The sequence below is a fragment of the Mytilus galloprovincialis genome, chromosome 13 (assembly GCF_965363235.1).
Source record: "Mytilus galloprovincialis chromosome 13, xbMytGall1.hap1.1, whole genome shotgun sequence".
In the NCBI taxonomy this organism is placed as follows: Eukaryota; Metazoa; Mollusca; class Bivalvia; order Mytilida; family Mytilidae; genus Mytilus; species Mytilus galloprovincialis.
This window is the reverse complement of record NC_134850.1, coordinates 59192096-59214902: the sequence shown is the minus strand read 5'-3', so window position 1 is coordinate 59214902 and position 22807 is coordinate 59192096. Positions and strand designations below refer to the sequence as shown.

Here is a 22807-nt window from a genome sequence, read left to right as displayed (position 1 = left end):
GGGAGAAAAAAAAAGATAATCACAACAAAATCAAAAGGTCTTTCCACGGAAAAGTGGAAATACCTAATAATAATCAGAACAAAAGCAAAATGTCTTTCCACGGAGATCTTGGACCCCGTATAAAACAAATGGGCTCAAAACATGCATGCATGCAATGATTGATTGATTGATTGGTTGGTTGGCTGGTTGGCTAGTTGGTTGATTAGACACAGTGGACCGAGTCACAAGGAACATGCAAAAACAGAATTGAGAGCCTAGATTCCATGTTTAAACACATGGGACTTAGCCTCTAGTGACAAGTGAAAAAAAAATGAACAGTCTAAGCTTGTTCCGATGTTTAAACAAATTGGACCTAGCCTCTAGGAACATGCAAAAACAAGCGAAAACGGAATTGAGGGATTAGATTCCATGTTTAAACACATGGGACTTAGCCTCTAGGAATAAAGCGAAAAAGGAATTGAGGGCATAGATTCCATGTTTAAACACATGAAATATCGCCTCCAGTAACAAGCAAAAAAGAAATTGAAAGCCTAGTTCCCATGTTTTACCATTTGCGACCTAGCAGCTAGGAATAAGCGAAAACGGAATTTAGAGCATTTATCCCCCGTTTACAAATATTGGTCTTCCGAGCATGGGGTGTTGGACTCAGGTTTCCAACTTTTTCCCACTACATATTTAGTGTAAGTAGGTTGTTTCTGGCCGGTGGGATCGTTGATGATAGAGATTTTATCATTATTTTGTATTTAAGTTAAAAATACGCATACCAGCATTCAGTCATCATTTATAATTGTAATGATGTATTGGTGTATTTATGCTTATATATGAGTTATATTCGTAAATATTGTTTTGATATTTATTAAATTCCGGTGTCCTTCAAGCTGTCTGGGTTATGGGCAATATGAATACATCGTTTGTTTTATTCAATTCTATGTACATATGGGAAAGAAGTTAAGGTGATACGTTATATTGATAAATAAACTTGCGATTTTGGGTCCATCGTGCTTTCAAGTTATGAGTGAACTTTTCCATTATATAAGCAAGGTCGTAGCCCAATTATGTCATCAAGTGTACAAATATAGTTAGCTTATGAAATGGCTAAAAATTCAACAATGTTAATTGACTGCAGTGACGTCATATAATAGACGTATTTACACTTGTCTGCAAATTTATCCGCCATTACGTAAAATCACACAGGTTCCCGTAAACTTTGACATCATAATTTAAAATATTTGACGTCACAATTTAAAAATGATTGTTGATTGACGTCAAAAGGTGATTCGGAGTTGGTTTTTTTATACTTTACGGGGTTTTGGGGTTTGGGTTGGGTTTGAGGGGAAGGGGGGGGGGATAAAATGAATATACTGGCTAGTAATTACTGAAAATATATTTTCATCACAACCTGTTTCATTTTGTATATGTTTACATTATATAGATGTTTACGTTTTGTAGATGTTTACATTCTGTAGATTTTTTTAATTAAAGGCGGTATTCGTCACTTTGATCATGAGATACATGAATACTTAGTCATTGGCGACAGGTACTGTACAGGTTTTTATGACTCATACATTTTCTTTGTTTTTCCTGGACAGCATCAGCTATCAGTGTAAATCAAAAAAAAAAGATACAGGTTGTAATGAAACACATTGGGTATCAGGTATTGGTAAACAATTTTCTTTCGGATCAGGAATATTTATGATGTATACAAGAAACGAAAACATAAAAAGTTAACTCTGAAAATACATATTCGAAATCATTGATACTTTTGAATCGTGAGGAAAACCATATTGGTTAAATTGTTGTCTGTAAATGATGTTACAGACATCCCAATATGACAGATTGAAAATCAGTAACCCAGGAACGTATTTCATGCAGAGGCTACGCTTTAGTTACGCTAATATATACTAACAATTCCAAGGGTGAGATGTGATTCCTACAATTTCCTACGAAAAAGTCAGAATTTTCCGTCTAAACTTGGATTCAAGACCTTAAATTGTTGCAGATAATAAATTTTTTTACCATGCAACAGGCGGTCATCGAACTAACAAAGTTATTGAAAGGATTCGTGGCGTACAAAGATCCTGGAATTTTACATATCCGAGGCTTCGGATTAAACATGACTATCTGTTTCGACCGAATGTGGCTGCGTATTTATATCCCACTTAATTGAAAAGGTAACTGCCAGACGGTATTAGTCCATGATAACCATATGTCTATTATTACGGTAACTGTCAGACGGTATAAGTCCATGATAACCATATGTCTATAATTACGGTAACTGTCAGACGGTATAAGTCCATGATAACCATATGTCTATAATTACGGTAACTGCCAGACGGTATAAGTCCATCATAACCATATGTCTATAATTACGGTAACTGCCAGACGGTATAAGTCCATGATAACCATATGTCTATAATTACGGTAACTGCCGGACGGTATAAGTCCATGATAACCATATGTCTATAATTACGGTAACTGCCAGACGGTATAAGTCCATGATAACCATATGTCTATAATTACGGTAACTGCCAGACGGTATAAGTCCATCATAACCATATGTCTGTAATTACGGTAACTGCCAGACGGTATAAGTCCATGATAACTATGTGTCTATAATTACGGTAACTGCCAGACGGTATAAGTCCATGATAACTATGTGTCTATAATTACGGTAACTGCCAGACGGTATAAGTCCATGATAACCATATGTCTATTATTACGGTTACTGCAGTTTAGGACATTAATTTAACACGTGTAAAAATACTTCAATAAGTTTTTTGTAAAACAAAATGCAAATTCTTAAAGTTTAAATAATTTTAGATTGTGTATTTGTGAGTAGAATGTCTCGGTAAAAACAAAATGGCATAAAAAACATGACGACCGTCGCGAATATAAATAATAACTTACTAGTAATAGGAAAGACATTTATAAGCTTTCACATTGTCAGAGGATAAATTTTATACTGACTTATCTCATAAGCGAAACATTATGACTAGGTCAAAGTTGACACGTCCAAAAGTAATAGATCCTTAATATAAATTTTTAAAAATATGTATCACGTAATAACAATAAATGCGATATTTCATTTGGTGTGTGTTTGCATCGCCAATATTCAAGCATTATTATAAGTGTGTTAGGTACATAATATTTTTGTGTAAAGTATGTCACTCATAAAACGTGACAATATTTTAGTACAAATTATATTGAAATGACTAAAATACAATCGATCTAAAACAAATTAAGGCATGTTAAGTTTTAACGGCTGTATTTTACAAAAAAAAAAACAGAATTCTTTTTCAAACTTTGCCACACGAAGGGAGATAACTCAGATATAATGGGAAATAACTCAAAGAAAGTAACTTTTAAAACAGCAAATAGTTAACAAAAATAGTTAACAACAAAAAGAATAAAAGATAATAGATAGGTAAATTTCGCCACCCAAGATCTACAATAAAATTGATTGAAGTGGACAAATCTCTTGAGAAAACACATGTAAACAGAAAAGCCTTGATTTACAAAGCAATCCGGTAAATCGTTTACTGTTGTTAATCTGAAATGAAAACCGATTCTTAAGTTCCACGACTATGATCGCTTTATTCACATGCAAGTAATCTGTTTTGTTTTTTGCAAATTAAAATCACGGAAAAATGAGGCGATCATTATTTGCAACAAGTTGTTGACAAAATTTTAAATGACGTCAGGGACCTTGTGATCTAAGGCGGGTGGAATTACAGACGGATAGCACAATGTGGGCCTTGAATTACGTGAGTTACTTTAACCAGTACACTTAAAATAATAGCAACAAAATAGTCTTTTTATACTTTGTATTGCTAATTGATAAAAAGTCAAAGAATACAACACTCGACTTGTAGTTTAAAATAAACAAACTCGAAATCGGTGTTAAACACAACTACTGAAGTAAAGAGTTTTGACAACACCATGTCTGTATGCAACCTGATTCGTATGCATTACATTGAAGATTCTGCAAACACCCAGGTGCGTATGCAGGAATACTGACCTGCGAAATACAACATTTGATTCAATATTGGCTGTTCTGCATACACCAGATTCGTATGCAGGCATACAGACCTGAGCGATGCAATGTATTAGAAAAATTTCAAGGTTTGCATACATGTACATCAGGTTCGTATGCAGACTCACAGTCCGGAGAAATGCAAGTTAATTGATTAAAGTTGAGTTCAGCATATATACCAGCTGTTTAATATGCCAGATTCGGGATTTTAAAGAGTTCAATAAAAAGAAAAACATTTTACCCTTTATTTATCTCGTATTTTCATATCGGCGTTGGTCTTACGAGCAATACTTCGGCATATTTGAGTATAAACTATGGCAGATGACCGTGAATGAGAATTTTTAATTTCAGATGAGAACGTATTTACTCCATACATAAATTAAGTATATGCACTGCGACACCAAGTAGAGTATGAACATTTAAACAATTCATATGTTCTCAACTTATTTCTTTGACCATAATAATCAAGCCTTGTACTCCAATGATGCAATCAGTTTTATAATTATCAAAAATGTTTTCTGTCAACTGATAAATAGTATTGTTATCCAGTATATACTCATCTACATTGCAAAATGACCTTAATATAAAGGGAAAAAAGACAAATACCAGTTACAAAATAATTACATAAAAACACTTTAAGATTAACAAATCCCACAAAAAGATTAATGTCAAAAAATGTTAAGAGGAATCACCAGTTTCTGCTCCGCAAGTGACACCCTTGCTCGTTGGACATGGTAATCTATTTGTATGTATACATTTTTTACTAGACACGATATTTTTGTACTGGCGAGTTTCTTTTAACGACCTTGACTACCCATGAGGGTGTTGTATCATAATGAGGAGACAGAATACAGTTTTTAATTCTATAATACATGTTTATTATTTATATATATATATATATTGTAGCTGAAGCGCCATCTGAATTGCTTTGTAGTCTGATACAATATTTATTAAGCTATTCATATATAAATTTCACGTCTACATCTTTCATTTCTTTGTTGTAAATGGCTTCCATTTGTTCGTTCTGTGCTACAGTAAACCAATTCTTCCAATCACCAATTATACCTACATGTAGTATATTAAACATAATCATACACACGTTGTGTAACAAATTTAAATAAACAAATGATAAATTCCTATGTAACCGAACTACAACTAGACAAATCATCCAATTGCACGTGATTGCTATCTATTTATATTGTAATCAATGTTTCTATCGGGTTATATGACGGTCTGCAGTCTTCGGAGGTCATTTCGATGGTTAGTTAGATGATGTATAGACAGACATACACACGACATGTTGATACATATTATCGAGTCCATGCATTGTTGATTATTTATTTTTTACTTTATGTAATTTGGATATACGTTTTAGTATGTTGTATATCAAATATGAGAATTTGAGTAAAAACTGTGATCATGAATTTGACATATAATGGCTCTTTAAAGGTTTTTTACATTAATTTTAACACTATCGTTTCCCTAGCTTTTGTACAGTCGTGCATTTAAAAAAAATATTAACCATTAGCATTAAATAATCATCAAATGATCGTGAGCTTTAATATATGTCTCCTGGCATCATATATCATTTGATACTGAAACAAAAATAACTGGTAAAGCTTGAGCAAACCTTCCACACTTCTCATCGCTTTAGCAACACGAATTCATATAGGCCGATATTAATATCCTATGTTTTGGAATCATTAAAAAATATTGAAAGCAACCCTACAATCACGCATTTATTGTATCAAAATAATATATAATTGAGCATCAGTGGTTGTTCTATATGTGTTTAAATCATTCGTACGAAATCACATACTGTAGATTTATTTTTTTTCGTGATACCTGTTTTCGTGGATTGAGAAAAACTTTCATTTTTTATGACATTTGATTTCGTGGTTTTGATATAGTATGCATTCAAAACTAAGGACAATTTATAATTCGTTGAATATTTGAACTTGTGGTTCACCTGTACCAACAACATGAACAAAAATTAGTATCCCAGTGATTATTATGAAATTACAGAAAATTATTTCTTGAAAATGAAAGAAGATAGGGTGGGATATAATGAAAAAGCAACCTAATGCCAACACGCAAAAGTAGAGATATTCAAATAAAATAGATAAAACACAACTTTTTAAGAGATTGTCAACAAATGCCCTTCAACACTAGATAAGTAGTAGGTGCCAATATAATATGTTTATCTCTATAGTTTAATTTTGCTATTTCAAGGTTAAACTCATAACAATTGCTCAGATCTGTTTCTATGTATTTCTGAAATTATCAAATTAATTGTCAAATTAAACAAACCTTTCCTGAACAGCGTTGATTTCTTATCTGTATCAATAATAGAACATACATCTAATTTATGGTCCTTCAGGTTTTTGAAACTACATTTTATTACGATGTCATTTATAAATTCGTCAGTGTATGGGACATCTAAAAAATTGGCTAGGTCAGTAATATGTTTCTTTGGATCCTGGAAAATATATTGATATACAAAAAAAAAAGTTGTGATTGTGCTGTTGGTTACATCTTTTCATCGATTGTGACATATGTTTGTCATTTACCCACTGGCACAAAAATTTAATAAAAAGGAAGAGGAAAAATGAAATCTTTCTTGCCGAAACATTTGATTGGTTTAAAGCAATCTTTTTGTGTTTATATTAATATTCAGTGAAGTCTTAACGCCTGCCCGACAATAAAAAAATCAGTCAAATTGCATGGCACTCATTTGCTATCTCGTGTTACCTATTACCTGAGGAGAGCAGTAACTATCTGACCTATACATTGGTGATCGAATCATTTATTGATATATTATAACTTGCTGACAGAAGTAATTGATTGATCTGTATTCTGTTGATAAAAGTCACTGTTTGGTTTATATTCTTTTGACATAATTCATTGTTTGACCTTAACTTGGTAACAGTAGTCACTGTTTTGACCAATACAATATCGACAGAAGAATTTAACTATTCATTGTTATGATAACAAAAGTTATTGATTGAACTTCACCCTCATAGACATACACATTACATGATGACAGATGTAATTGATTGACCTTAAACCCTGATTAGAGAAGTCATTGACTTATTTATATTCTGGTTACAGGGCAATGTCTAACTTTAACCCTAAAGACGAAATTCGCCTAAATACAGTTGACTAAAGTCATTGATTTACCTATACCCTGGAATCACATGTCATCGATTGACCCTGATGACGGGAATTCGCCTAAATACATGTGACAGACTTGAGTGATTGACCAATACCCTGGTGACAAAAGGCAGTGATTGACCAATATCCTAGTGACAAAAGGCACTGATTGACCAATACCCTGGTGACAAGAGGCAGTGATTGACCAATACCCTGGTGACAAAAGGCACTGATTGACCAATATCCTAGTGACAAAAGGCACTGATTGACCAATATCCAAGTGACAAAAGGCACTGATTGACCAATATCCTAGTGACAAAAGGCACTGATTGGCCAATATCCTTGTGACAAAAGGCACCGATTGACCAATACCCTGGTGACAAGAGGCAGTGATTGACCAATATCCTTGTGACAAAATGCAGTGATTGACCAATATCGTAGTGACAAAATGAAATGATTGACCAATACCCTAGTGACAAAAGGCACTAATTGACCAATATCTTAATGACAAAAGGCACTGATTGACCAATATCCTAGTGACAAAAGGCACTGTTTGACCATACCCTGTTGACAAGAGTCAGTGATTGACCAATACCTCTGCGACAAAATGCAGTGATTGACCAATATCGTAGTGACAAAAGGAAGTGATTGACCAATATCCTAGTGACAAAAGGCACTAATTGACCAATATCCTAGTGACAAAAGGCACCGATTGACCAATACCCTGGTGACAAAAGGAAGTGATTGACCAATATCCTTGTGACAAAAGGCACTGATTGACCAATACCCTGGTGACAAAAGGCAGTGATTGGCCAATATCCTCTGGTGACAAAAGACAGTGATTGTCCAATATCCTGGTGACAAAAGGCACTGATTGACCAATATCCTCTGGTGACAAAGGGCAGTGATTGACCAATATCCTCTGGTGACAAGAGGCAGTGATTAGCCAATATCCTCTGGTGACAAAAGGCACTGATTGACAATTATCCTAGTGACAAAAGGCACTGATTGACCAATACCCTATTGACAAAAGGAAGTGATTGGCAAATATCCTCTGGTGACAAAAGGCAGTAATTGACCAATACCCTGGTGACAACAGGCAGTACTTTGCCAATACCCTGGTGACAAAAGGCAGTAATTGGCCAATACCCTGGTGACAAAAGGCAGTAATTAGTCAATACCCTGGTGACAAAAGGCAGTAATTGACCTATACCCTGGTGACAAAAGGCAGTTATTGACCAATACCCTGGTGACAAAAGGCAGTAATTAAGAAATATCATCTGGTGACAAAAGGCAGTAATTGGCCAATACCCTGGGGACAAAAGGCAGTAATTGGCCAATACCTTAGTGACAAAAGGCAGTAATAGGCTAATATACTGGTGACAAAAGGCAGTGATTGACCAATGCTATGGTGACAAAAGGCAGTAATTGGCCTATACTCCGACGGTAAAGGGCACTGATTGACCAATACCCTGGTGGCAAAAGGCAATTATTGACGAATCATTTGGAACCAATTGTGGTAATGATCTATACTCTTGTGACAGAAGGCAGATTGAAATTAACCCTGATGATAGAAACGCCAATTTCGCTTTAACCTGGATACGAGAGACAGTAAATGATCTATGACAAGATGACAGAAGGTAGTAAATGACCAATACATAGGTGACAGAAGCAAGTGCTTGACATATTTTTTTATGACAAAAGACAGTGATTGACGAAAGCATGATGACCGATAGTGGCAAATGATCTATACTCGTGTGATAGAAGGCAGTGATTGACCCATACCTTGATGACAGAAGGCAGTAATTGACCTTTACTCTGATGACAAATGGCAGACGAAACCATGGTGCCCGATAGTGGCGAATGGTCTATACCCGTGTGATAGAAGGCAGTGATTGACCAATACCTTGATGACAGAAGGCAGTAGTTGACCTTTACTCTGATGTCGAAAGGCAGACGAAATCATGGTGACCGACAGTGGCGAATTATCTATACCCGTATGATAGAAGGCAGTGATTGACCCATACCTTGATGACAGAAGGCAGTGATTGACCTTTACTCTGATGACAGAAGACGCTGATGGAACTATTACCTGGTGACAGAATGCCGTGATTGACCTATACCGTGATGAATAAAGGTGATGAATGACCCACACCTTGGTGGCAGAAGGCAGCGATTGACGAAACAACGGTAACCGACAGAGGCAAATGACCCATACCCTGATGCCAGAAGGCAGTGATTGACCCATATCTAGGTGACAGAAAGCAATTCTGCAGTGATTGACAATAAAATGTGACCGTAGTTGGTGAATGATCTATACTCGTGGGACAGAAGGCAGTGAATGATCCATGATACCCTAATGACAGAAGGCAGTGAATGACCCAAACATTGGCACCAGAAGCTTAAGACAATTATTAACATTTACCCTGGAAACAAAGCCGCTGATCGCTAGTCATTTAACGTTCTGTGATAAATGTTTCATAGAGGTAATCTAGGGATTTTTTTATGCAAATAAGAATAAGTATAGAAATTTAGGCAAATAAGGAAAAAAAAACGAATGATCTTTGTCAATTACTTGTAATATAAGATTGTTATTTTATAGAACAAAAATGCCGTAAAATTTGAAATCAAGTGAGCTATACGTATTACAGATGGTATGCTCAGCTCGTTATGATTCTAATTAATTTACATGCACATATTTACACTGAGAAGATCTTCGTACATGACAGCAAATATTTTGTTCGACTTGTTCTTGGTAGCTGCAATCATTTCTTTCGTGTAATTAAACCATCCAGTATACAAGTTATCTAAAAAAATTGATAAATTATCATCATTGTTCTATTAATATCTAAATGGTATTTACGTTGCACCGATGCCCTGAAATATTTAAAAAACAAGTGTGAGTTATCTTACCAGCTGACCAGGTAAACGTCTGACGTAGAAATGGGACTTTATGCTCTTAACACCTACCCTCGCCTGGTATATCGATAAGACTCAACTGCCATTTGTATTCTTCAAGACTGCAGGTGGTTAGTGTAAATTTTGGTTTCTAAAATACTTGTACTGACAGAATATATTTATATAGCACTTGTTATATAATTGAAATTAAAACTTGATATAAAGATATCAATTGGACTTTGCTCATTGCTGAAGGACATACGGTGACCTAAATATTTTGCTAGTGCCTTCCAGAATAAATATTGCTAGTACCTTCCAAAATAAAGTCGTCAAAGAATTCTGCCCAAGTCCATTTAGGAACCCCAAGTTTTCCTTGCAAGAAATTGTAAAGTGATACATATCTATCCTTCAGGTTCCTGTTGAGATAAACAATCTTGTAACCATTGTCTACATGTGTCTGTGGTAAGAAACTAAATGGTAGATGTGTACTGAATATACGGGGACCAGTAATTTTTTTCACCTCTTCCGGTTGTCGAAGATACTCTAAATTCAACTCCCACCACGGTCCAAGTGAGTTATACTCCGTTGTTTGCTTCATGAGCATAGACATAATTTCATGTATCCAATGCGTTCCTAATAAATAGAAAACTTAAAGTTTTGCATTTTTGTTAATACGTTTATGTGTAAGTGGCAGCATGCAATGTGTTAAGAACGAATTGATTTTGTTTTGGTATGTCCAACAAGTAGAACAATCAGAAATATTTTTGCCACGTTAATATTGTTCATGGCCAAATCTTTTTAATTATCTCGATTGTTGAACGCTACTTCTTAATCGCTTACAATTAAGCTCTGTAACTATTGGAAAAATGCATCGACGGCTAGATCGGACATTATTGGTTAGTTATAACATCATTGTAGTGTTCTTTGTAATCAGTCTTTTGTCACATTGTGTATATAATATGTAGTGCCATAGAATGTCATGTTTGCTTTTGCAAATACATATTCATTAATTCATTCATTATTTATATTTATGAACCACATAAAAAAAACTATATTAATAAACATGCCAGATTTTTGGGACGAGCAAAGGATGATGTCACTATCTCTGGTTTCATAATCTTTAATATCTTGAAAGTGTTTCTCTGGTCCCTTTGTCCTTATTGCTGGTGTTGGCATGAAAACCCAATCTTTGTATGGTATAAAGGGGTAAGTAGCTCTTGGATCTTCAACTGACAAGCTTCAAAGGAAATGCAATTATTTCATTAAAAGATTGAATTTAAATAACAGCCATTAAATATACAAGTTAAATGACAAAAGACAATTTGACACAAATGCAATTACAATTAAAACCAATTGTTCAGAGAACAATTGAAGGTTAGCCCAACCAAAAAGATATATTTGATATAATTATATTAAAATCCAGTTTAACATGTCTTTTCTAATATCTAAACAAGATAGTTCCTTTACACTTTTGTTTGAAATAAGGGAGATAATTACGGTCTGAAAAAAATCATTTCTGATATCATTTGATAATTAACAGGTACTAAAAATAGCTACTCCCGATTTACACAAGGTCATTTCCGGTTGACTTTTTTAAAGTAATATTGGTTTCAACCTTATTCACAATTTCTATGCTTTATGGTGTATAGAATGAATTATGATTTTATGAATTAAGAGGAAAGGTCAAATTTAACTATGACCTTGAAATCAATTTGAAGGTCATAAACCAAGGACCTTTAATCAGAAGTACTTAGGTCTTTATTATATATGGTTAATGAGTTATATCACCATACACTTAATTTTATATATACGAGGGGTTTAAACTCCCGTTTAATGTCAACGTACCCTTTCAGCCAAAACTTATGTGTCACGACATGTCGCAACTAACAATTTGATAAAAATATGTTGTCGAAATCTTTTAAATTGTTTAAAAAGAAGTGAAAATAAGCCAAATTAAAATTTAGAACGTGACCTTGACCTTGAATTTGACCTAATTTTCTTTAATTGTTTTGGATCAAGGACCTCAAATCCAAAGACTATAGGTCTCTTTCACTTATGATGTATCAGCTATAAATGCATATCGCCTATTTCAAATCCATAAGCGGCAATAACTCTCATATGGAGTCTCATGATAACTTCGATCCAAATGATCATCCCAATCCTGAAAATATAACGACCAATTTGGTAAAATAAATGTTTCTGTTTCTTTTACGGTTGCGGAGGAGTAGGGGACACAAGTAAAACAGCGTTTGGGGAGATGACTTTTACAAGGTAAAGTGTTCCTTTAAGCGTATAAACTGTTTGATATCATATACCAAATATCGAAGCCACATCTTGCGAAATAACAATACTGCGCAAGAAAGAAAATTAGGCGGAAGAAAAAAAAATATAATTAAAAAACAATTGTTCAGAGGCATTAATTTCACCCAAAACGTTCTTTTTGGAGTTAAAATAACAAAATCCAGTTTAACATTTCATTTCCAGTTACTGATTCCAAAAATATTTGGTTTCTATAAACTGTTGTTTGATATAAGGCAGATAGTATGTTACTTCCGGTTTAAAAAAAATCATTTTCTGGTTTAATCTGATAGTTTACTTGAAACTGATTCTAAAAACAGATGGTTCTATGAAACTTTGACATAAATAAGTACCAACAATAGCTACTTCCGGTATACACAAGTTCATATCCGTTTGACTTTTTCAAGGTCATATGGTTTGCAAGCTAATGCAAAAGTCATATGGTTTTATGTCCTTTGGCTTTAACTTGTAAACATATAAAGTTAAAGCAAATGTCAAAATTTAGAACATCTAAATTACCTATAACCTTGATTTCAAGCTCATAAACCAAGGACCTCAAATCAACAGACCTTATGTCTCTATTATATATGGTTAATTATTTGTATCACCTTACGTCTAATTTTACATATAAAAGGGGGAAGAACTGCCATTTTTATGTCATTGTTCCCTTTAAACTTAAATGTATATATGTGTTATGACATGTCGCAACTAACAATTTAGTAAAACTATTTTGTCAATATCTGATGTGTTTTTGAAAAAAAGTGATAATAAATTCAAAATTTAGAACATAACCTTGACCTAATTTTCTTTTTTTTTTTGGACCAAGGACCTCAAATTAAAAGACCCTATGTCTCTATCACTTATGATTTATTAGTATCAAATACGTATCACTTATATCAAATGCATAAGGAGAAATAACCCTCATATGGAGTATCCGGTACCATTCGATCAAAATCTGTTTTCATATTCTGAAAATATGATGAGCAATTTGGTAAAATAAATTTGTCTGTTTCTGTAACGGTTGCGAAGGAGTAGTGGACACAAGAAAAACAGTTTTAGGGGAGATAACTCTTACAAAGACAAGTGTTCGCTTAAGCAGTGTCATTTTCAACGGCGTATGAACTGTTCGACATTTAAGCTTCTTCTGTTGAAATAAAAAACAGCGAAAGAAACAAATTAGGCAGAAAAAAAAAAGATAATCAGAACAAAATCAAAATTTCTTTCCACGGAAAATTGGAAGAACTGCCATTTTTATGTCATTGTTCCCTTCAAACTTAAATGTATGTGTTATGACATGTCGCAACTAACAATTTAGTAAAACTATTTTGTCAATATCTGATACTGTTTTTGAAAAAAAGTGATAATAAGCCAAATTCAAAATTTAGAACATAACCTTTACATAATTTTCTGTTTTTTTTTGGACTAAGGACCTCAAATTAAAAGACCCTATGTCTCTATCACTTATGATTTATTAGTATCAAATACGTATCATTTATATCAAATGCATAAGGAGAAATAACCCTCATATGGAGTATCCGGTACCATTCGATCAAAATCTGTTTTCATATTCTGAAAATATGATGAGCAATTTGGTAAAAAAAAAAAAAGATAATCAGAACAAAATCAAAATTTCTTTCCACGGAAAATTGGAAAGACCTAATAATAATCAGAACAAAAGCAAATTGTCTTTCCACGGATATCAAACACTTTGGACCGAGCCACAAAGAACATACAAAAACAAAATTGAGAGGCTAGATTCCATGTTTAATCACATGGGACCTAGCCGCTCGGTTCAAGCGAAACAGGAATTGAGAGCCTTGTCCCCATGTGTAAGCACATGGGACATATCATCTAGAAACATGCAAAAACAAGCGAAAAAGGAATTGAGAGCCTATATTCTATGTTTAAACACATGGGACCTAGCCTCTAGGGACAAGCGAAAAAGGAATTGAGAGTCTTAGCTTGTTCCCATGTTTAAACAAATGGGACCTAGCCTCTAGGAAGATGCAAAAACAAGCGGAAAAGGAATTTAGGGCTTAGAATCCATGTTTAAACTAATGGATCCTAGCCTGTAGAAACAGGCGAAAAAGGAATTGAGGGCCTAGATTCCATGTTTAAACACATGGGACCTAGCCTCTAGGCACAAGCGGAAAAGAAATTGAGAGCCTAGTTCCCATGTTTAACCATTTGCGACCTAGTCTGGGTTATGGGCAAAATGAATATATCGTTTGTTTTATTAACATCTATTCACATATGGGAAATAAGTTAAGGCGATACGTTATAATGATAAATAAACTTACGGTTTTGGGGATATCATACATTCAAGTTATAAGTGAACTTTTTCATTATATAAACAAGGTCATAGCCCAAGTATGTTATCAAGTGTACAAATATAGGCATCTTATGAAATTGCTAAAAATAAAACAATGCGAATTCACTGCAGTGACGTGATACTTAATAGGAGCAGGTTATAATGTAGGGGACAGCCATTTGATTTTCCTGGTTAAATATGGTGGGGGATTGGGTATGGGCGGTTTTGTTATACTTTACGGGGGTTTGGGTTGGGTGGGGTTAAAATGAATATACTGGCTAGTGATAACTGAAAATACATTATCTTTTTTAATTTACATAACACTGATAGCTATTGATGTCCAGGAAAAACCAAGAAAATGTTTGAGCCATAAAAACCTGTACAGTACATGCCGCAGATGCCAAAGTATTCATGTATCTCATGATCTAAGTGACGAATACTGCCTTTAATTAAAAAAAATCTAAAAAATGTAAACATCTACAAAATGTAAACATATACAAAATGAAACAGGTTGTAATGAAACACATGCGGTATCAGGTATTGGTAAACGATTTTTTTCGGATCAGGAATATTTTTGATGTATACGACAACATAAAAAGTTTCCTCTGAATATACATATTCGAAATCATGGATACTTTGGAATCGTATTGGTTAACTTGATGTCTGTAAATGATGTTACAGACATCCCAATATGACAAATTGAGAATCAGTAACCCAGGAACGTATTTCATGCACAGGCTTCGCTTTAGTTACGCTAACATATACCAAAAATTCCGAAGAATGACATGTGATACTTACAAATTTCCTACGAAAAAAGTAATTTGACAGAATTTTTCGTCAAAACTTGGATTCAAGACCTGAAATTGTTGGAGATAATAAAAATTTTACCATGCAACAGGCCATCATCGAACTCCTCAGAAAGTTATTGAAGGGGTTCGTGGCGTACAAAGATTCTGGAATTTTACATATCCGAGGCTTCGGATTAAACATGACTGTCTGTTTCGACCGGATGTGGCTGCGTATTTATATCCCACTTAATCAAAATAGTATCTGCCAGACGGTATAAGTCCATGATTACCATATGTCTGTAATTACGGTAACTGCCAGACGGTATAAGTCCATGATAACTATGTGTCTATAATTACGGTAACTGTCAGACGGTATAAGTCCATGATAACCATGTCTATAATTACGGTAACTGCCAGACGGTATAAGTCCATGATAACCAGATGTCTATTATTACGGTAACTGCAGTTTACGACATTAATTTAAGGCGAAGTGTACGTAATTAAACTACACAATGGATTTTTTTTTAAATTTTACATGTAGATTCTGCTTGTAATAATAAATCGGAAAGTAAAATAAAAAAAGGGGGTAACCGTTTTCGTGTTTGAGATACGAGCTGTTGAAGCTAACAGCATCATACACCAAAATTACAAAGGATATATAGGGAAAATCGTGAAATTCGGCAGGAATTGTTACATTTCCAAGATTTTCTATTATATTAGACAATCGATTTTTTTTTAAATTTATGAGACGATTCTAAAATGTCTGAGGAATCGATTTGTGCAAAGAAAGTCCTTAGCAACCGTGCTACTTTTCAAGCTATACCCTGTTAAAGTTGAATCTTGAGTGTAAAAAAAACAACAAAACACAACGACAACGTTATTGACGTCGCCGCAACAGTTACGACGCTTCATATAAATCTATACTTGTATGAAATATATACCGTTTTGTTTGAGTTCGTGTTGCTCGGTCTTTAGTTCTTTGAGTTACTTTTTGTGTACTACTGTATTGTATTTGTCTTTTATATTCGGGTGCGTGCGGATATCACCAAGCTAGAAAACGGTTGACTTTTTCTTCATTATGAACTAGAACTATTTTCGACCTTGGTGCCTTTGTTAAAATCTAAACACTGCGACGTGTTTTGAAAGTCTTTGTTCCCATAAAACTTCATTTCATCAAGGTCTCTTCTCAGAATATCAGCCATCTGTCTGGCACAGGATAACAAATCAATATTTAAGTAAATTTAAGTTGTGTGGTAATTCTTAGTACATTTGGGTAAATTAATCTTATCTTTGTGCCGCATAAGCATCCCTATAATTCAACACCTCCCTGAGCCACGACATTATATATTTTATGCATTGCATGCGCTTCTTTTTATCACAATCCAGACCGGCTAGTAACCGTTTTATATTTTTACACGAATATTTGCGTGAAACATTTTTGTATAATTTTTATTTCTGGAAATAAATCTGAAATCTACAACAGTCCTTTCCCGAAAGTCGGGCTGGACCTTTACTTTTATGTGCATTCGGGATTTACACAAATTGTAACCCGAATAATTCAGTCGTATTATTCAACTAATGAACGAATGCTACATTTTTCGTGTGGGAGAAAATCGGACATAGAAAGGGCTTGAATTATTCGAGTTACTTCAATTGAAACTCGGGAATATATTTCTAGCTGTTCGGAATTCGCGGAAACAATTGTTTTTCGGCATTACGGTATTGAATCAATATGAGAGATACCATTTTTTTTTCTTTTAACAAATTCGAATACCAGTCAGTTTATAGGACTTTAGTTTGAAATAGGGTAATCCATTCATTTTATACAATCAATTTTGGGGGGGGGGGGGGTAACATTGATAGTCAAAAAGCCTTGAAATAATCGATAAAAAACGTTGAATGTAAATTATATGAACTCCAAAGTCTCATATTATGAGACTTGTAAACCACAGGCTTCTCAATTCTTGTATGATCATGAACTAGGTGAAAACCTAGAGCTGACCGAGTGCGAGATCCTCATAGATAATCATCGAGTTTGTTAAACACCTCTTGCAGTAAACTTGGGTTAAATTAAAAAAAAATCGAAATGTAATAGTCTGAACACATTTCACCTCTCATTCCACTAAATATTAAATTGCAGTTACAAGTATCACAAAACTTCCCTGACCTCTTTTCTTTAACCATAATAGAGGGAGGAGGGACGGGGGATCCAGATCCCGAAATCCCGGGCTTAAAAACACGACATCCCGAGGTCCCGAATTTAAAAAAAAAATAAAATCCCGACTACACGAAATTCGGAAAAAGAATTCCCGGATCCCGAAAGGGTCAATCCCGAAATCCCGAGCTTAAAAACACCCGATCCCGGAGTTCCGATTAAGGTCCTACCCCCCCCCCCCCCCCACGTAATTCTATATTCTATTCATTCATAATCTTGAATTGAGACTTGATACTTCAAAATTACATTTTCTAATTTTGAATGATACACACAGGCACAATAAAAGAAAACTGATTTCGCTATATATCTCTTCGAAATTGGAATTTGTGAAAGAACATGTTATATATATTTTATCTTACATGTGTACTTTCAATTTCAATATGGTTCTAAATTTAGATTTAGTTTTCCCATAAATTGCGGACGGAATAGAAGACACCTGTTTATTTTCTGCACATGTAAGGTTGAAAACTGGGAGTTGAATGACATAATTTTTACTTATTTTAATATAAATGTTAGAGTGAGACAATTTTTAAGTTACTGAATAATTTTTGGGGCATAATTTGTTTATTTTTTGTTTGTTTTCTGTCTTTGTTCTTCCGACCTGTAAGTGTTGCACTAGTGGTCAAATTATTCTCTTGGTATCGTCTGATTTCTTATATGAATATAAATCATGTCCTTAAAAATTTTCAATTGCACAAAATACGATGATTTCAACGTCTTTTTAATTAAATAATTAAATTCACACGTCTTTCATTAATTATTTGTAACCTATTATAAAACTTTACGTTGAGTACTGTGTTTTTCGTTCAAGACTACGGCTTTTTAAAACGATATTGTTGGGTCAATTCAGGTTTCATTTTTATTAATTTGATATCAATAGAAGAAACATTGTTACATGTTTATTTGTTTATTTGTTTATAATTTTGTTGTGAGGCGTTTTTTCTTTCTGTTGATATCATAAACACGAAACGCCTTCTCCTACGCGTCTAAAACAAAAAAAAACAGTGTTTTTAAGGCAGGCTGCACACAGAACAACGTACAGAATGCTGTGATTTCTAATTGGAGTTATTTAGATAATTTCTATGAGGTTTAAGACAGCATAGGAGTGCTTGTTGGATTCATTATAGACCGCAGAAAGTAGTTTCTCTTCCGTGTGTCCTTTCTTGGAGTAAGGGAGATAACTTGCGTAACTAACGACGAACGTTTTTAATCCCGTAATCCGCTAGAGGCGTGCAATTACGTACACTTCGCCTTAACACGTGTAAAAATACTTCAATACATTTTTTATAAAACGAAATACAAATTCTTAAAGTTTAAATAGTATTAGATTGTGTGTTTGTGAGTAGAATGTCTCGAAAAACCAAAATGGCATAACAAAAAAGTGACGACCGTCGCGAATACAAATAATAACTTAATAGTAATAGGCTGGACATTTATGAGCTTTCACATTGTCAGAGGATACATTTTATACTGACTTCTCTCATATGCGAAACAGTATGACTAGGTCAAAATTGACAAGTCGTAAAAGTTCCTTAATATAAATAAAAAAATATATATCGCGTAATAACATAAAATGGGATATTTCATTTGGTGTACGTTTGCATCGTCAATATTCAAAGCATTATTATAAATGTGTGTAAGGCACATAATAGTCTTGTGTAAAGTATGTCACTCATAAAACGTGACAATATTTTCCTACAAATTATATTGAAATGACTAAAATACAATCGATCTAAAACAAAGTAAGGCATGTTAAGCCAATAAAGGCTTTCACCATGGTCACGACTGAAAAAACAATAAATATGTTATGTAGAAAAATAAACTTACGATTTTGGGTCCATCATGCATTCAAGTTACGAGTGGACTTTTCCATAACGTAAACAAGGTCATAACCCAAGTGTACAAATATAGTTATCAGTATTCAATGACCGGGTCAACATTTACAATTAATTCTCTGTAGGCGGTAATGGTAACGTTTTCCTCCGTTGCTCAGTCCATAACGTTTACTCTAACATGTATGATGGCTCATATCGAAGCTGGTACATTTATACATGTCTGGTTAAATTTTCGGGGTGGCAAGTGAGATTACTTTTTTTCGCAAATTGCTGGACGCCGGAAGATGGTGAAAAATGTCACTCTCCTTATGAAATAATCCCAAAATTCTGATCATAAATTCAATAAGAAAATGTCCTTTCTAATAATTTATTTCAGGTCAAATTTACATATTTCTTTTCTCATCACATCAGCTCTATGAAACAGTTCTTATTGTTCATTTATGTCCATTTTTAAAATCACAGCGTCCACAATTGTATGGCGGACTAATATCTTTTTTAATTACTCAACTGAGTTCATCATCTCAAGGTCAATTAGGGATCCTACCCGACGAAAAGTACAACGATGTGATTTTCCTTACCGTCATATTTAATAGGAGCAGTTCAAAAAGTAAGGGACGGTCATTTCATTTTAGTGGTAGGAGGTGGTGGGGGATTATGGTTTTGTTTAATTTTGACCGGGATAGGGAGGGGTTGGTGACTGGAAATGAATAAATTTGCTATTTATCTGTTACACCTTTACACAACACTGATAGCTGATGATGACTGTCCAAGATAAAAAAAAAGTATGAACCATAAAAACCTGTAGAGTACCTGCCACTAATGTCTAAGTCTTCATGTATCTCATGATCAAAGTAACGAACTAAACCTTCAAAATGTTAGCATCTACAAAATGTAAACATCTACAAAATGAAACTATAACTGCAAAGGAAATATAAAACAGGTGATAATGAAACATATTAATACCAAGTATTGATAAACGATTTTTTTCGGATCAGGAGTATTTATGATGTATATAAGTAACGACAACATAAAAAGTTTCCTCGGAATATATATTTTCAAAATCTTTGATAATTGAATCACTAATGCTGGAACGTATTTCATGCAGAGATACACTAAAATATACCAACAGTTCCGAAGGATTACAAGTGATTGTTACAAATTTCCGACGAAAAAAGTCATTTGACCGAATTTCCGTCGATACTGGGATTTAAGGCCTAAAATTGTTGGAGACAATAAAAGTTTTGCCATGCAATAGGCCATCTTCGAACCCTTAGAAGGTTATTGATTGGGTTCGTCAGCGTACAAAGACCCTGGCATTCGACATACACGAGACTTCTGATTAAACGTGACTGTCACTTCCGACCGAATGTGGCTGCGTATTTATATTCTGCACATCCAAACTGACGCCCCACTTCCGCAGAAGTGTAACTGCCAGACGGAATAAGTCTATGATTACCATATGTATATTTTTACGGCAGTTTAGGACATCAATTTAACACTTGTGAAAATACTACAATACATTTTTGTAAAAAAAAAATTCAAATTCTTAAAATTTGAATAATATAAGACTGTGACTATGTTTGGGAGTAAAATGTCTCGGAAAAACCAAAATGACATAAAAAAGTGACGACCGTCGCGAATACAAATAATAACTTTATAGGCTGGACATTTATGAGCTTTCACATTGGTAGAGGATAAATACTGACTTCTCTCATATGCGAGACAGTATGACTATGTCAAAATTGACAAGTCGTAAATAGTTATCAAAGGTACCAGGATTATACTATAATATGCCAGACGCGCGTTTCGTCTACATAAGATTCATCAGTGACGATAAGATCAAAATAGTAATAAAGCCAAATAAGTACAAAGTTGAAGAGCATTGTGGACCCAAAATTCCAAAATGTTGTGCCAAATATGGCTAAGGTAATCTATGCCTGGGATAGTAAAAGTTCCGTAATGTAAAGAAAAAATTATATCACGTAATAACGGTAAATGTGATATCTCATTTGGTCGTTTAATTGAATATAATTAATAATTAAGTAAGACCGGAGGTATTGAAATGTATAACTAGGTGGACAAATTGTCACATATCACAACCGAAGCAAAGGTTATGTTTTAAAGAACCAAGTGTAATGCCGCCTACCTGCACGGCTCTTCCTATGACTCGAGAGGCAAGGGTTGTTGCCATTGTGGTATCGTTCAAAGGCATAAGATTACAATGAAGGCGTGTTTATCAGATATACGGTTCTATTTTTATTCAAAATTCGAGTCCATAACTGGATCCCGACATGACTTTCTATTTCTAGGCTAAACATTGAGGATCTCATGTTAACAATTTTATATTCAATTAACCAAAATTTAGAAAATGGTAGTGAAAACATTACAATAGTCTCAAAAGAAATATATTAATAGTTGCAAGGAAAACTTTTATTTATATGTATCCGAGAGTAAAATAAAAATATTATATGCTTATATAATTTCTTTTTGCCTGATGAAAAGTTTGTATAATTCTGTTTCGATAAGGTGCGCAGTACAACTATTATTATTCTAAAACAGAACATCTGATATTAAAGTTCAAGCTTTATAAGGGTCATAACTCCTGACAAGCAAAAGGTGAAATCTGTCAAAATCAGACATGAACACCACTGTGTCATTAGAAGCAATATTGGTTGGAAGATCAACAACTTTTTTTGAACGGCAATGACTTAAAATACCAATGCACAACCAATCAAGTGGGCAAATCGTCATTAATATTCAACTTGACCTTGATTTAGTATCAAAAACCACATTCTAATACTTGTAAATCATTAATTGAAAAGTTGATAAATGAACGGATGGAAACATCTGGACTCATCCTCAAACACGCCGGCTGTAAACGCCAGTACCAATAACAAGGATAACGTTGGATAACCCTGTTAAAATAAAATCCGTTTAACCTCTAATGAAAATAGCGCTATAAAAAACTGTTCAGATATTTTTTATTGTAAATTTCCAATTTTGATCTATCTATTTTTTTTTTTTTTTTCAAATAAAACATCAGTGTATTATAACATACAGAACATGAGAAAGATTTATTTAGGACGTAACTATGTATGCATGACCATTGCTCTTTCTGGTTTATTCATAGCTAAAGCTGATGTTGACATCTTTCATTTCATTTCTGTATATGGCATCAAACTGTTCATTTTGAGTAACAGTAAACCAGTTCTTCCAGTCACCAATTTGTCCTGGACATAAAAAGAAAAATTTAGACAAGCAAAACAAATATATACA

General features: G+C 34.0%; 2 protein-coding genes and 1 long non-coding RNA gene across 3 annotated transcripts in view; 1 reads left to right on the top strand and 2 right to left on the bottom strand.

Annotated features, from left to right (window-relative positions):
- The window catches only part of LOC143057596 (uncharacterized), a 174247-nt gene that overhangs the window by 49123 nt on the left and 102317 nt on the right, over positions 1-22807 (top strand). The window lies entirely within an intron of this gene.
- LOC143056736 (sulfotransferase 1B1-like) lies at positions 4952-19880 on the bottom strand. The gene is made up of 6 exons (XM_076229890.1): positions 19524-19880; positions 11152-11321; positions 10397-10717; positions 9890-9993; positions 6344-6512; positions 4952-5098 (listed from the first exon to the last, which is right to left on the bottom strand). The coding sequence occupies exons 1-6, from the start codon at positions 19538-19540 to the stop codon at positions 4989-4991; spliced, it is 891 nt and encodes a 296-aa protein (XP_076086005.1). The 5' UTR covers positions 19541-19880; the 3' UTR covers positions 4952-4988.
- The window catches only part of LOC143057779 (sulfotransferase 1B1-like), a 73784-nt gene continuing 73472 nt past the window's right edge, over positions 22496-22807 (bottom strand). Inside the window, exon 6 of the mRNA XM_076231173.1 lies at positions 22496-22761. Coding sequence (XP_076087288.1) covers positions 22652-22761 — 110 coding nt within the window. The 3' untranslated portion in view covers positions 22496-22651. The remainder of the gene's footprint in view (positions 22762-22807) is intronic.